The 14,977-nt window shown below is 40.8% G+C and overlaps 1 protein-coding gene across 6 annotated transcripts in view; it reads left to right on the top strand.

Annotated features, from left to right (window-relative positions):
- The window catches only part of itpr1b (inositol 1,4,5-trisphosphate receptor, type 1b), a 123,425-nt gene that overhangs the window by 13,266 nt on the left and 95,182 nt on the right, over positions 1 to 14,977 (top strand). For 4 of the 6 annotated variants that reach the window (XM_034121610.1, XM_034121613.1, XM_034121612.1 and 1 more), the window contains exons 4-13: positions 6,709 to 6,824; positions 7,010 to 7,096; positions 8,084 to 8,242; positions 9,731 to 9,829; positions 9,923 to 10,006; positions 10,208 to 10,354; positions 10,800 to 10,904; positions 11,663 to 11,707; positions 11,810 to 11,839; positions 12,286 to 12,440. In XM_034121610.1, coding sequence (XP_033977501.1) covers positions 6,709 to 6,824; positions 7,010 to 7,096; positions 8,084 to 8,242; positions 9,731 to 9,829; positions 9,923 to 10,006; positions 10,208 to 10,354; positions 10,800 to 10,904; positions 11,663 to 11,707; positions 11,810 to 11,839; positions 12,286 to 12,440 — 1,027 coding nt within the window. The remainder of the gene's footprint in view (positions 1 to 6,708; positions 6,825 to 7,009; positions 7,097 to 8,083; positions 8,243 to 9,730; positions 9,830 to 9,922; positions 10,007 to 10,207; positions 10,355 to 10,799; positions 10,905 to 11,662; positions 11,708 to 11,809; positions 11,840 to 12,285; positions 12,441 to 14,977) is intronic. The other 2 variants (XM_034121614.1, XM_034121615.1) reach the window with 2 other exon arrangements.

Here is a 14,977-nt window from a genome sequence, read left to right as displayed (position 1 = left end):
GTGCAATAGCTGCCCACTATTACTACTAGTGCTAGACTCCTGATCAGGGCTGCTCGATTATGGCAAAAACCATAATCTCGATTATTTGGGTCAATAATTGATATCACGATTATTAAACAAGCCAAAATCGTAATTGCGATTAAAATACGATTAATTGAGCAGCCCTACTCCTGATACTAGGATGGGTTAAATGCAGAGAACACATGTCACTGTGTGTGCTGTGTGTGCTGTGTGCTCTGCATGCGTGACCATTAAAGAGGGTTTCATCCCTCCGATTCTATTTATCTTCTATTTCTTAAAATAGCATAGGACACAACCATGAGTTTAGGGATTGCTTCTGTTATAGGATTTCCTATGTTAGAAACTTGGATAGAGCAAGCAGTTAGGATATCTTTCTGTAATGATTTATTTAATGCCAGGTATGGCCATACCAAATATTCTATACTTCAACTCATGCTCTAAAGGTATGCAAGCTGCTACTCTCTGCTATCTGCTGCTGGCTGCCTTGCCCTCTGCATTCAGATGCATACATGCTAGTTTTCTGAACCACCATGACTTCTATAGACTGGATGATACAACTCTTGTATAGATCCTTACACTGCCTTGTCAGTTGTGGATGAAACGAAACACACGTTGGTTTCCAACTGAGCTATTCAAATCATATTCAAAGCTGTGGTTTCACACCAGACAGCAGCAGTAACAGTAACCCGGAATAAACGTGCTATTGGCCCTTTAAGTCCTCACATGAGCGTGACAAAGCAAAAGCAGAACATAAAGTAGAACTTGTTAGATATACAACACTGAATAATGAACAATGCTTGGTCCCTCATGTTTCACTGTTCCCACATTTATTATTAAAGAGTAGATAATATGCTAATTTCCTGTTTCTTAATTGTGTTCTGTGTCTCTACTGTGACATGTCTCCATGCTTTAATGTTCAAAAAGGTCTTCATTTTTATCATACTGTCAGTGCTGCAGCACCTCTTTTCACCCTCTGTCTGACACACCAATAGAAGCGCGAGTGTTACATAGTGATATCACAATTTTACGCAAGTGAAGAAACTCCCTCTAGCATGATCTTTGGGAGCCTTTGCAGACAATTGACATGCTCAAAAACCTATTGCCGCTTTCACACCAAGTACTTTGCCGTACTTAGTGCCCCGGCACTTAGTACCCCAGGGCACTAAGTACCAATCGCGTTCACACCGGAGTACTTTTCCCTGAGGGAAGATTACGCAAATGAGCCGCTGATGTCACTTCGTCTTCTTCTGCTTTGGGTTTACTGGCAGGCCGCAAACAACTTCACGGCGTATACTGCCACCCGAAGTCCCCGGCCAGAAGTCCCCGGAGTTGGGGACTGGCTTCAGTAGAAGCTGCTGAAGCCTTCCGAGTAAATCACCAGAACGCCGACACCTCCTCATCACTCCACCGCTCCCATGTTTTTTTTTGTGTTGCCATAAGTTAGTCTCTCTCCGTTGGTGCGCGGAGCTAATGCTAATGCTAATAATGCTAATGCCAGCAAATACAATGGCGGCTTCAAAAAACTTTTCAGAGTTTTACGTGGCGTGGTTTGCAATTCGCCCAGCCAATCAGAAATTGGTACTTTTTTGGTACCACCTCTCTAGCAGGCACTAAAAATGGGGGTAAAAGTTCCCGGCACTAAGTACTCTTTTTGGTGTGAACGCGACATAAGGGGTACTAACGGAACTAAACGGGAAAAGTACGGGGAAAAGTACTCCGGTGTGAACGCGCCTTATGTAACACACTACAGGTAAGGGACAACCCACAAAAGCACAATAGGCCCTCTTAAAGGCACATTTAGAAATTACAGAACATCTATGAGTTCAATCTGTATTCAAAGGACTCCTAGGTAGTGTGAGGACATGACTTATCCCACCTCTCTTATTAAGGCCTAATGAGTGAACCAGAACATCCTTGTTGAGTATTAATAGCACACTTTAGCTCAGGGACAGCAAAGGTTGGAAGTGCTGCAGCTCACCTGACACTGAACTATTAGCTAAAGGTTCATAAACTATGAAACAACAGCCGGACCAACTTTGAGCATTGCCAAAGGCTTGTTCCCTAAGACCCACAAATGACTTGTCACTGTCGAGCCACAGGCGTTATTCAGACCTGTTGAATGGTTGGAAAGATAGTTATAATAAGAAACTGGAAGAACCCAGATGAGCCCTCTTTTTAGGAAAACAGAGTATGCAAAAGTATCTATGAATTATTAAATTTATTTCAGCTCGAAGGACAGGACTGAGAAATATGTTGCAGTGTAGGGAAGCTACTTAAAATACAGCAGACACCATGTACACAATGCTTGGAACTACAGCTGACGTACACCAAGAATAAATGTGTTGCTTGGAAATTAAAGTAGATGTTGGTGCATATTAATGTTTAATTTATTTTGTGCTTTTTCTATACTTCTTCTTTATTGGGTACCAACAGGTTTTTCCTACATAAAACCAAAAAAAAGATTTGATTTGTTCACCAAGACGTGACAATTTTATATAAATATGAAATGCAATTCTTTCTTAACTATCACTAATCAACATCGAGCTATAAAATTCCCGTGCTACAATCAAGGATCAATGAGATCGAGGAGAGGTTTATTCAGTATTTCTGTGACAACCTCTGTTCTGAAATATTAATATCTTTCTCAAACCAAATCCCCATTTTCATAGCAGACGAATAGACTTGTCAAGGACAGATGTGACGTATCCAAATTCTTTCACATCCATTAAATGTGACAACCACGGGATTGTAGGCAAAAAGTAGCTTTCATGCCATGGACGCTTCTCTTTTCATTGAATCGTGGGAAAAGATAATAAATAAAACATTCTCTGGATATTCCTGCAAGGAATCTGGGTGTGACCCTAGATAACAAACTGTCCTTCACTGCAAACATCACTGCCACAACCCGCTGCTGCAGATACACTCTTTACAACATCAGGAGGATACGTCCCCTCCTGACCCAGAAAGCGACGCAACTTCTGGTCCAGGCTCTCGTCACCTCACGCCTAGACTACTGCAACTCCCTCCTGGCTGGTCTACCTGCATGTGCCATCCGACCTCTGCAGCTCATCCAGAATGCAGCGGCTCGTCTGGTCTTCAACCTTCCTACATTCTCCCACACCACGCCGCTCCTCCGCTCCCTTCACTGGCTTCCAGTAACTGCTAGAATCCACTTCAAGACACTGGTACTAGCGTACCATGCTGTGAATGGATCTGGATCTGGCCCTTCCTACATGGTTAAACCATACACCCCAGCACGTGCACTCCGCTCTGCATCGGCCAAACGGCTCGCTGCACCCGCACTGCGAGGGGGACCCAAGTTCCCATCAGCAAAAACACGTGGGTTTGCTATCCTGGCTCCAAAATGGTGGAATGAGCTCCCCATTGACATCAGGACAGCAGAAAGCTTACACATCTTCCGGCGCAGACTGAAAACTCATCTCTTTCGACTCCACTTCGAGCAATACAATTACTAACAAAGCACTTATATACTAACAAAGGACTGGCTTATCTAAAGCCTGTTGAGTAGCACTTGAAATGTTGTGGCTCTATGAAACCTGATGTACTTACATGATTCTATCTTCTTCAAGTTTGTATCTTCTTGGTCGAATGCACTTATTGTAAGTCGCTTTGGATAAAAGCGTCAGCTAAATGTAATGTAATGTAATGTAATATTTTGACTGGCCAAAGCAGGAAAAGCACAGGTGGATTTTTAAAAACAATAACGGCTGCATTCCATTTAGGTGAGCCGGTTCCAGGGCATATTGGCTCACTCTGTCACTTAATGGAAAGGAGCCATCGTTAATGTGATTATTTACAACCGGGCTTTTCCGGCTTTGACAGGCCACATTTCAAAACTAACAAAGAGTTTATAAAATGGAGGATATAAATATAGCATACTATATTAAATGGGGAGTGCTCAGTTGAATGGGGCGGTGGTGGTCCATAGGGACTTGGCTTGGCAACTGGAAGGTCACCAGTTCAAGTCCCGGCAGGACCAAGTGCTACTGAGGTGTCCCTGAGCAAGGCACCGTTCCCTACACTGCTCCCCGGGCACCGTACATCATAATGGCAGCCCACTGCTCCTAACACTAGGATGGGTCAAATGCAGAGAAACCATTTAGTTACATAGTACCTGTGTAATGACAATAAAAGTGCAAAAAAAATAAAAGAAGGTGTGTCCTAATGGCTAAAGTGATTAGAACAATGGGATTGTTCTCTCTTGTAAAGCTTGTTTAGCCGTTTAAACTAGCGTTGGGTGATATCAACCAAATTGGCATATGACTATATCCACAGAGAATTTTCACGATTGATGATGATGATTATTTTCTAAAGGTGTTTTCATTTTTAACTGGTAAAACTGTGAGGATTAACATTAAAAAATGTTTATCGCAAAAACAATGCATTCTACAAGAGAAGTGACATTCTGCTCGTTTTTTAGGTTCATATTTGTATTTTGTGCCTCTACTGTGACTTGTCTCCATGCTTTAATGTTCAAAAAGGTCTTTTTTTTTTCTTCTCATACTGGCCTCTTTTCACCCTCTGTCTGAAACCAGAGCCCAGTCTGCTCTGATTGGTTAGCTGGCCGGCTCTGTTGTGATTGGTCAACTGCTTAGAGATGACTCGCCACTTAGCCTATGCCGTACAATGTGTTGGAGCGTAAATCAATAGAAGCGCAAGTTTTATGCACTGATGTCACTTTGTTCAGGGAGTAAACAAAGGAGTCCAATAGAGTGCCACAGTGACGCGTCCTAAAACCCGGACGCATCACTGGTTTATAGCTCGAAATTGAAGAGACAGATCACGTTTTGTTCAGCCGGATAATATCCACATCCACCACGTCTACCTTACTTTTATAATTTCGATAGATTTATGATCGATAAATTGCATTGGTTTTTGTTGAAGGACCCGGAAGTGGTAAAATGCTAACTTACTTCCGGGTTTTAGGACGCGTCACTGTGGCATTCTATGGAGGCGGTTGAGGCAGTGTGTGGGAGAGAAACTCCCTGTGGAGGGAACACAGGGAGTTTTGCCTTTTTTTGACGACCATTTACATGCACAATAACCTATATAACACACAGGAAAGGGAAAACCCCAAAAAGCACAATAGGGCCTCTTTAAAGTAGAGCACGGCGCTGCTTGTCATTGTTGATGATCGTACTATAACAACTAGATCAATTGACTTCCATTTTCTCATCATTTATCATCTTTCTGCTATCAACCAACTCTCTTCATTTCATTTCATTTCAAACCTTTATTTATCCAGGTTGTATCCCATTGAGATCATTGATCTCTTTTTCAAGGAAGACCTGCTCAAGTAGGTTCCACATGAAACATTAAAAACATAAACAGAACAACAAAAGGACATCATACAGTAGCATTACAGGGATTACAATTTACATACTATCCACATGCACAGGTACCAACAGCTTCCGATTCAGTAGCATCCAACCGAGCTTTAAAAACATTTAGTGGCACCAGATTGCTCAGTTTCCATTTTAATTGCAGACTATTCCAGGACAGTGGAGCTGCGCATCTAAATGCTATCTTCCCTAAGACAGTCCTAGCAGTTGGCACATTTAATAAAACCACAGCATGCGATCTCAGGCAGTAGCCACTTACAATTCGCCGTGAGGTCAGGGAGCAGATGTAGGATGGAAGTTTCCCTAACATGGCTTTATATATAAAAATGTACCAGTGACTGAGCCTCCGTACAGTTAGTGAAGGCAGACCAGCCCTTGCATACAGGGTACAGTGATGGGTTAATGCTTTACAGTTTGTCTCTGCCTATGAAATACACATACGTCCCAGTTTATTCCTCTCCCTTTTCAATAACCTCATTTGCTCATCAGAAGTGTTTTCTCCCAGTGCCATACTTCCTTCATTAGTCCTTGGCCTCCTCTCTTTCTGTCCTCCACCTCCCGGCCCATGATGGGTAACCCCGGGAGACTCTTGTGTTGACCGCATTTCACAGTGAGACCGCGTCAGAGGCTACATTTAGCCTGGTTTCAGCTCATCAGGTCCCCTGTACCAGTTAGCATATAGCTTCACCTTATGGGGAGACACTGACTAATTGATGAAATGTGTATATCCTGTGGAGTGATTTATAGTAGATCGTTTCCCTAAGGTGTTTTCTTTAAAATTGTATAGAGAATGCAGAGCTAAACCTCAAGGACAAATACGCATATTTCTGTCTTTTTGGCCCATGCTGGTTGTTTAAATTTATTTTTAAACGTTGTCTTTTATCGATTATTTAATTTGTTATTAAACCTTTATATTTTCTGTACTTATTAACTTGTTCTGTCATGTTGCACGAATATGCTGAGCACTTTTTATCATTCTGAGCACAATGACAGATACCTATTATTGCTAGGCATGTGAGCAAGTAAACCTAGAAGACTAATTGTATTGAGTCTATTCTTATAATGAGCATTTATGAGTTAAGCTGCAACGCTTTGGCAGGAAATGTGGACCGGCTTGAGGTTCCTGAAAGCATCAACAAATAAAAACGAGTTGACCCAGTAGCTATCTCTGTATTATATTTCCAGTTGAGGCAGTTCAGGCATGGGGAAGTATGTGAGAGATTTTAGTCTTTGCAGATCATTAACATGCACAAAAACTAATAAAAAATAATGTTTATTTGACATGTGTTTGACTCTTTCCCTATCTCTTGTCTTCTATCCGCAGACTGCCTTTTCAAACTGTGTCCTATGAACAGATACTCGGCACAGAAACAGTTCTGGAAAGCGGCGAAACCCGGAGGAAACAGCACCACCGACACTCTCCTCCTCACCAAACTCCACGTAAGGGTCCTCTTCACTTTTACTTTGTCTGCTTTTCGGGTTTTATTATGTTGCAAATAATGGTGTATGGAATAGGCACACAAAGCCTGTAGCCATGTGTTTATGTGAAGTATCATTCTTCCTAGAACAAGTATTGAATGCCCTCAGTTTCCTTGAACATCTTTGTTTCCTGCTCTGTGTTTTAGCATGCTGCTGACCTGGAGAAGAAGCAGAATGAGTCTGAAAACCGCAAGCTGCTGGGAACAGTCATCCAGTATGGAAATGTCATTCAGGTGCGTTCAGGAACCAATGAGATAAGGTGCTTCGGAGCAACCTTTTGAGCACTTTAAATGACACGGAATATAATTCAGTTGTAATCATGTTTAAATAACTGCTACAGCACAAAGGCTTGCTTCAAAGTCGTCCGTTGTAATTCCTTATCTCATTGCCCGGGTTTGCACACAGGTATGAGATCATCTGAAACTAGGAACAGTCGTGCATTCCTGCTCAGTGATGCACACGTTAGTGACAATACAAACAGTTCAGGAAGTCACAGTTGCAATCAACTGTCATTCTATTAATACAAATTACAAAGCACCTATTGTTTCCTGGTTTGCCATAGGAAAATATTTTAATCAACAACTCATACACATAGGTGCACTTAAGTGGTCGATGGAACTCGCTTGTTGTCCTAATTTTGACAGACAGGGTCATAACAGTTCCGATATAGTTTTTTTTAATTACAAGTCTGTGGTTCAAATTCAGTAAGTATCTCCTCTCAGTCTGTTAATTGTTCTGAGAAAAGCAAAGGACTGCACCAAATGTTATTTCTTTTACATTTGAAGCTTCTATCAAAGGCTCATAGGGTGTTCTCTTCAGTGCAAACCCCCCCTGTCTCTAACACTATACAACGCTTTGAAGGATTACATTTTGCAGACCATGGGCCTCAAAAATATGCAGAGTTTATATGATTCCAGTCTGGTTGGTGCTAGATCATTTTTTGACAGGGTGGGAACTGTTATAAAGGGGGAGAACTAACAGAGTTCATGAGAAGTATTCAAGGACATTACATTTGAAGGACTTGCATACTTTTGAAAATAAATAAAGATACCAATGAGATCCGGAGATGCATGTTTTCAGTCAAGTGTTCCCTTGTGTGTAGTTGTGCCAGACTGACATATTTTCATCTGATTCCAGCCTCTGATTGTTCCAATGTCTGTATTACGTCATAGTTATCTGTCTTGAAACTATGTTATGCCCCTTTTTTGTTTTGCCAACAGTTGCTGCATTTGAAAAGCAACAAATACCTGACAGTGAATAAGCGCCTACCTGCACTGCTGGAGAAGAATGCCATGAGGGTGACTCTGGACTCGGCGGGAAATGAGGGATCCTGGTTCTACATCCAGCCTTTCTACAAGCTGCGGTCCCTGGGAGACAGTGTGGGTAGAGCGGGGCTTCAGACTAATTACCATCAGTGGGAGAAATTAAGGATCTATTTTTAGACTTTTCACAGGGTTACAAAACAGAAGTCCTCACATGCTGCTTGCAGACAGAATCATTAAGAAGACAATTAGCCCAATCAGAGTTCCAGGTCTTGTGCCTTTTCTTTTGTTTACGTGGAATAAAATCAATGATACCTAAGGTTCTGCTGCATTGAAACAATACATTGTGCCTACAGTGTGTATCTCTTGTGAGTGCAACAATGCTTTAAGAGTCCAGTGCTGAGGTAAGATGGCTAATTTGCTAATTAAGTCAAGCTTTATTAATCCACTTTTGGAAATGCGTCATCTGCTTTCAAACTATCCTAATTATTTAATGAGTAGGGCAGGCAACTCCAGTTTAAACCAACTCCAGTTTTAAGTAAATGGAGAGACAGAGGCCCTATTATGCTTTTTGGAGTTTTCCCTTTCCTTTCGTGTATTATATAGGTGCATGTAAATGGTCTGCAAAGGCTAAAATCACAAAGTTCCATCTGGAGGGAGTTTCTCTCCCATACTGCCCACCCTCCCTGCCTGAAATGCCTTCATTGGATGCCTTTGTTTCCTTCATAACATAATGACATCACTATGTTACACTCCTGCTTTAATTGGCTAGTGCTCAAACACATTGTACATGATAGGCTAAGGGGCGGGACCTCTCAAAGCGGTTGACCAACCTAGCGTGAAAAGGACAATAATAGGGCCCCTTTAAGTTCCAGGCTCTTGTAGAGTTCACTTGAAAGCGTGTGAACTCAGTGGTGTGTGCAAACTGTATATATAAAACTAAATAAGTTTTATACTAAATATAATACCAAAACTTTCTATTTTATTGATTCTTGCTGCTGACATTCCTTTGTGGTTAGTGAGTGATGCTCAAGGTCAGGACTTCAGATCCTGTCCTCTCTCACTCACAGTATGGAGAACGACTCCTCCTAGTGTTGAACTGGAGGCTTGCATGAACCAACGTAACATGGGCCGTTTCTCAATGTCGAGTACACCTGCTGCAGAGCCACTATTTCAAGTATACTACGTCATCGAGTGGCGCCGAATGCTGGGCATTTAACATGCATTTAAACAGTCCTTCGGCGCCACTCGATGACGTAGTATACTTGAAATAGTGGCTCTGCAGCAGGTTTACTCGACATTGAGAAACGGCCCTGGTCTCCCATAGCTGAGTGTTGAGTTCACCTTGTGCAGAAAGGGAATTAAAGAATGATGGCTGGTATCTGGAGATGTGACATACTTTCCTTTTAGAATTTAAGTGAAGTGCTCAATCCCCACAGAGGACCTATTTCGGCAGCAGTATTTTATCTTCAAATGTTCTATTGCCTTTCACTGAATGACTCTTTATTTCTAGATTTTAGACTGTTTCTTAAGAGTAACTGATTCTCTTCGATTGTATTTAATGCATTTAAACTAAAAACTCATGTAAATGTGTTCTGTTTTTAGGTGGTGATTGGAGATAAAGTAGTCCTTAACCCTGTGAATGCGGGTCAGCCTCTTCATGCCAGCAGCCACCAGCTAGTGGACAACACAGGATGCAATGAGGTACATAAGGCCCATACAATACATACTTTTTTTACATTTATAACAGAACATTAACTGTGTTTTTTTTACACACTTCTCTCTTTTGCCTGTCAGGTCAATTCTGTCAATTGCAACACGAGTTGGAAAGTTACTCTCTTCATGAAATGGAGTGACAACAAGGAGACGATACTTAAAGGGGTAAGTTTGTACAACAGCATATACAGTATATTAGATCTATTAAAGAAACACACTCATCCAAAAAATCATCAACATGATCGCAAGAGAATAAAAATGACAATAAAATATTGACATGTGGGATAAATGTAACTTTATCTGCTTCACGCTGTGCTCGTGTGTGTGTTTTTTGTGTGTGTGTGTGTGTGTGTGTGTGTGTCACAGGGCGATGTAGTGCGGTTGTTCCACGCAGAGCAGGAGAAGTTCCTCACTTGTGACGACCACAGGAAGAGCCAGCATGTTTTCCTCAGAACAACCGGCCGTCAGTCTGCCACCTCTGCCACCAGCAGCAAAGCATTGTGGGAAGTGGAGGTAAGCACAACATGTTGTCTGGATAATATTCACTCTGTCTGTTATTGTCCTTTTTATAAACTAGTTTAGTTTTCCTGTGTGACCAATTTTCTATCATTGAGTACATATTATTAATACACAACAACACGGCACAGAACAAATGATAAACAATAACTACAGCAAGCTTGTGTGAAACCAGCAAAAGCAGGCCCTCTCCCAGGACCCACAGACATAGATGTCGTGTGTAAATTTAAAGTCAATACATTTACAACATAGATAGTCCAAATGCTTGAAAATGCATTTGTCTATAAGTTAGAAGATGAATCCAGGTGGATGTCAACCTGGTAAGGGGGAGAAACAACACGACAGGGGGGCTAAGAGCAATACAATACAAATAATTATTCTAAGATTTCACAAATAAAGCAGCATTAGTTTTATTTTGCCTTTTTTAAATGTATTTTTCCAGGTGGTCCACCATGACCCCTGCAGGGGGGGCGCTGGCTACTGGAACAGCCTGTTCAGGTTCAAGCACCTGGCCACAGGCTGTTACATGGCTGCGGAGATGGGTGAGGTGAGTGTCAACTCCTTCACCTTTTTACCTCACACTGACTAATTCTGTATCTATGCATACTTTACAATGTTGTGTCACCTATTATGCAAAATCCACTTTTTCATGTCTCTTCTACATCAACATGTGTCCCCTCTTTTTCATGTCTCTTATACATCAACATGTGTCCCCTCTGTGTAAAGAGACTCTGAAAGTTTCAGGAAAAAAGATTCTCTCTCTTTTTGTCCTGATCCATTTATATAAAAACCTGTCTGAAAATGAGCTGATCAGATTTTGGCCACTTTATGATGTCAGAACGATTTATTGGCTTGTGTAACCATTAGCCAATCAGCAACCCCACCCCCCACCCCCCACCTTATCACCTGAATCTCCTCCTAGAGCACCATTGAGTTCTTTTTAACCAAATATCTCACAGAGGGGCGTGGGGAGGGGCTCCTTATTTTCATCTAAAGTAACAGACAGAGAATCAGCACTTTTGAAACAGGGCTGAAACAGAGGGGATTATGGGATGTTGCAATGATCTGTTTGGTGTTTGGAGCCAAACACTTCAGAGACATGTTTTGTATATATCTGAGACCTATTATATATTGATGAAAAACACTATTATAGGGGACCTTTAAAGTTTGAATCCGCAAAGAACTATGACATGCTTGTACCTAGAGTTTTGTGATGTAGACGTTCAGGTCAATTGGATGCCTGGTTCAGTGACCACATTTTTTATATTTTCTGGAGGGTGTTTGACATGTGAGTGTGTTTTCCAGGTGAATCAGGACTTTGAGGAGGAGAGTGCTGAGCAGCGTTCCTCAGTAAGACTTCATCTCTTCTCCTCTGATCACTTTGTCACGCTGGTTTCCCCACTTCTATCTAATCTGTTCACTTCTGTGCTGCATCTCTGCTCTCTGCTCTAGGTGGTGGACTTTTCACCCTTTAATTTCCAGGTACTGTCATACAATCAGCACAAAAATCATATACTGCACATGTCATAATGTCTTTGCTGCTTTGTTTTCCAATTTCTCTCTCTTTCGCACCCTCAATCATCACAAACTCTTTTATTTGGGCTGTTTTTTCATTTATTTTAGTAGCAGTAGTTCCCCACAGTGTGTCACCAAAGCACCATATCAGCTGATTCAATCAAAATGAATCACCATTAGGGGTCAGGCATGGATCTGTAGTTTTGTGCCAATAAGACCCAAAAGTCAGTAGTAATAATATTTTATTGTTTTGTTTTCAGTAATAAGTCAAGAGTGAGAGCTCAGGCGTGAATTGAGCTGGATAGTAGTACGTTAGAGTGAAAACATGCATTATCTTTGCCCCTTATCAAAGTTGTGGATTGATATGATTTATATATTTTGTGTTTGACTGCTGTTGCTCTCTCTCTCTGTAGCTGGATGCGGATAATGAAGCTTTACGGGGTCGTCTGCGAGCTCCACAGGAGAAGATCATGTACACTCTGGTGCCGGTTCCCGACGGCATGGACATCTCCTCCATCTTTGAGCTGGACCCCACCACTCTGAGAGGAGGGGACTCCATGGTGCCCAGGTACCGTATAGTTAATCACCAACCATTCAGTACACTCCTCTGAAGGGCCTAGGGTCTTTATACATGTAAATATCATTCAGATATCACACAGAGGTAGGACATGACCTAAAGGGATAGTTTGACCGTTTGAAAGCGATCTTGTACTGTAAAGGTGATTGCACCCCCAGTTTAGAAAAGCTGTCAGGAGTGACTTTGTGTGACTTTATGTGTTTTAAAGGGTTAGTTGATTTTCACCAAAGTCAATCAGTAACACCTACACATTAACCAGTCAAGGCAGCATAGTGTAAAGCAATAGACATATTTAAATATAGCATTAATGTACACTTACTTACACTACAGCTATTGATTTTTTTTTTGGGATCTGCCCTTTCGAAGGAGGCTAAAATACATTTGCTGCCAAATCCAGAGCAAAGCATTGCAGTGTAAGGGAGTTTCAACCTCCTTGAGTATGAATAAGTACTTGATACAACCCCTATCTTAGGAAACACAAATTATACTACTCCTTCCTCCACTTACAGTACATCCACATAATTAAAAAAGTGTTGGTTTGTTAATGTAAAATGTATCAGGGCTGTTGAATACCAGTACCAGTGTTCCCACCTTCCGGAGACTGCTAAGAATGGATGGTAAACATGACATCGTGTCTACAAGAGAACCATGTTTCTGCTTTTTAATTGAAAAAATAACACCAGGGATGTTGGAAATAGAAGGAAATGACACATTGTGTTAACAATAAGACCACAGTGATGTCAAGACTACAACAAATGAAAGTGGTGTAGAAAATATCTGACTCAAAGGGGAATTTGGAAGATTACTAAGAAGGCAGTAGTGTCTGAGGGGATGAGGGTTTGTTTGGTTTTGTCTCTATGGACACTTTTTGTATCGTATGTTATTTCTGCGTTTCCAGTTATTTCTTCCGGTCACTTATTGTGTGTTTGGTTAGATCACAGAAAACATGAGAAGACTCTGAAGAGTGTGGTCATAGTTATTGGGTTTATTATTTATGTAGGGATTTAATGTGTATTACTTTTGTGGCTTTACCTTGGGCAGATGTTTGGCTTTCATGCAGACTTTGACCATTAAATTGTCAATTCAGTGTCTTTTATTTCCCCAAAAATGAAAAGCTATAACAAAACAAGTTATAGAAACGTAAAACCAAAGCACTTCTCATCATCTAATATCACCACCTAAAACCTACACCTAGTTACATTCCCACTTAAGATATCAAAGTATATATTGTCTGTGTTTTCACTTATTCGTAAAATACGGCTGTGTTTTTTGCGTGTTGTGCGTCTTTGTGAACATCCAAGTACCGGTCACCTCTGGATGTTTTGATAGTAGCCAAGGAGAGTAAGGAAAGTCCCCAGCATGCAACAGGAAGTCATTGAAATCAATCTGAAAGTAGGCATGGAAAGTGGGCACAAGAGGGAAATCACAACATTTCAAAATGCCATGAAAGATTTTTGTTGCACGTCTGTGCTAAAACTACAAACAAGTGTCTGTAAACAATGCGTATGTGTGTACCCACAAAAAAATCATCTTGCAGTTAAATGTTTGATGAAATATCTGCCCTCTTCTCCCAGCTTAGTTTTGAATTAGTTATACTGAATTATATATTTGACAGAGCAACATTTAACATACTAAAACCTCAGTTTCACTAAGTATGAAAATGATCTGATATTTGATTTCCTTGTGTTAAAAGATGGCTACTATGGATGATTGGTTTGTCCACTGTCTTTACAAATATTTTTGAGTTAGTTATAAAGTTTAGGCTGAAGACTACCTTGTAAAATGGTTAATAAGTACTTGAAAAGCACCTAGAAACAATATTTTGATAGGTAATTAAACGTTTTTGTAATGGTTGTAATTCCTTTCTGTTCTATTTATCTATGTAATGTTCATAGAAGTTGTACAGGGGATTTCCAAAACCATTACAATTCTATTTTTTTAATTATGAACAAACACTTAAAATAGTTTGTAAATGTAATTGTAAAAGGTGCAATAAACTGTTAAATAGTTTACTTATGTAATCATAATGTTATCCTCTTATCAGCTGTGATGCAATATATCATTTTTAAATTCTCTTTTTTTATATACACACATGCAAATTAATTATCTTTTGATGATTTTAGAGCTTAACTCTTAATGAACTATTTACACATTATGGCTATAAAAAGTGCTTTGTCATGATGTGTTTTGTATGATACTTTACACTTGTAAAAAAGCCTCTGTGTTGTTCCTGTTTTTCTTGTTGACAGAATTGTGTGTGTGTGCTTCTAAAACAACAATGGTGCACTTGTCCCTGTCAGTGCGCATCAGATAAAAACAGATGCTCTCTCCTGGCCTCTCGTCAAAGCCTCCTTTGTGTGATGCAGTCAGGTGCGTGTCTGAAACGCCGCGGGCTAACACTGCTAGCTCCTCCCACTCCCACCTGAAATAACCCTGCGCTTCAAAGTTTAGCCATGGGACTAATTAAACCCTCTGAGAACCTGGTACACAAAGGTAAGCCTGTTAGCTTCAGTGGGCGTTTACGTAAC

This window comes from Trematomus bernacchii, unplaced genomic scaffold, assembly GCF_902827165.1.
Source record: "Trematomus bernacchii unplaced genomic scaffold, fTreBer1.1, whole genome shotgun sequence".
Taxonomy (NCBI): Eukaryota; Metazoa; Chordata; class Actinopteri; order Perciformes; family Nototheniidae; genus Trematomus; species Trematomus bernacchii.
This window is presented reverse-complemented; position numbering and strand designations above follow the sequence as displayed.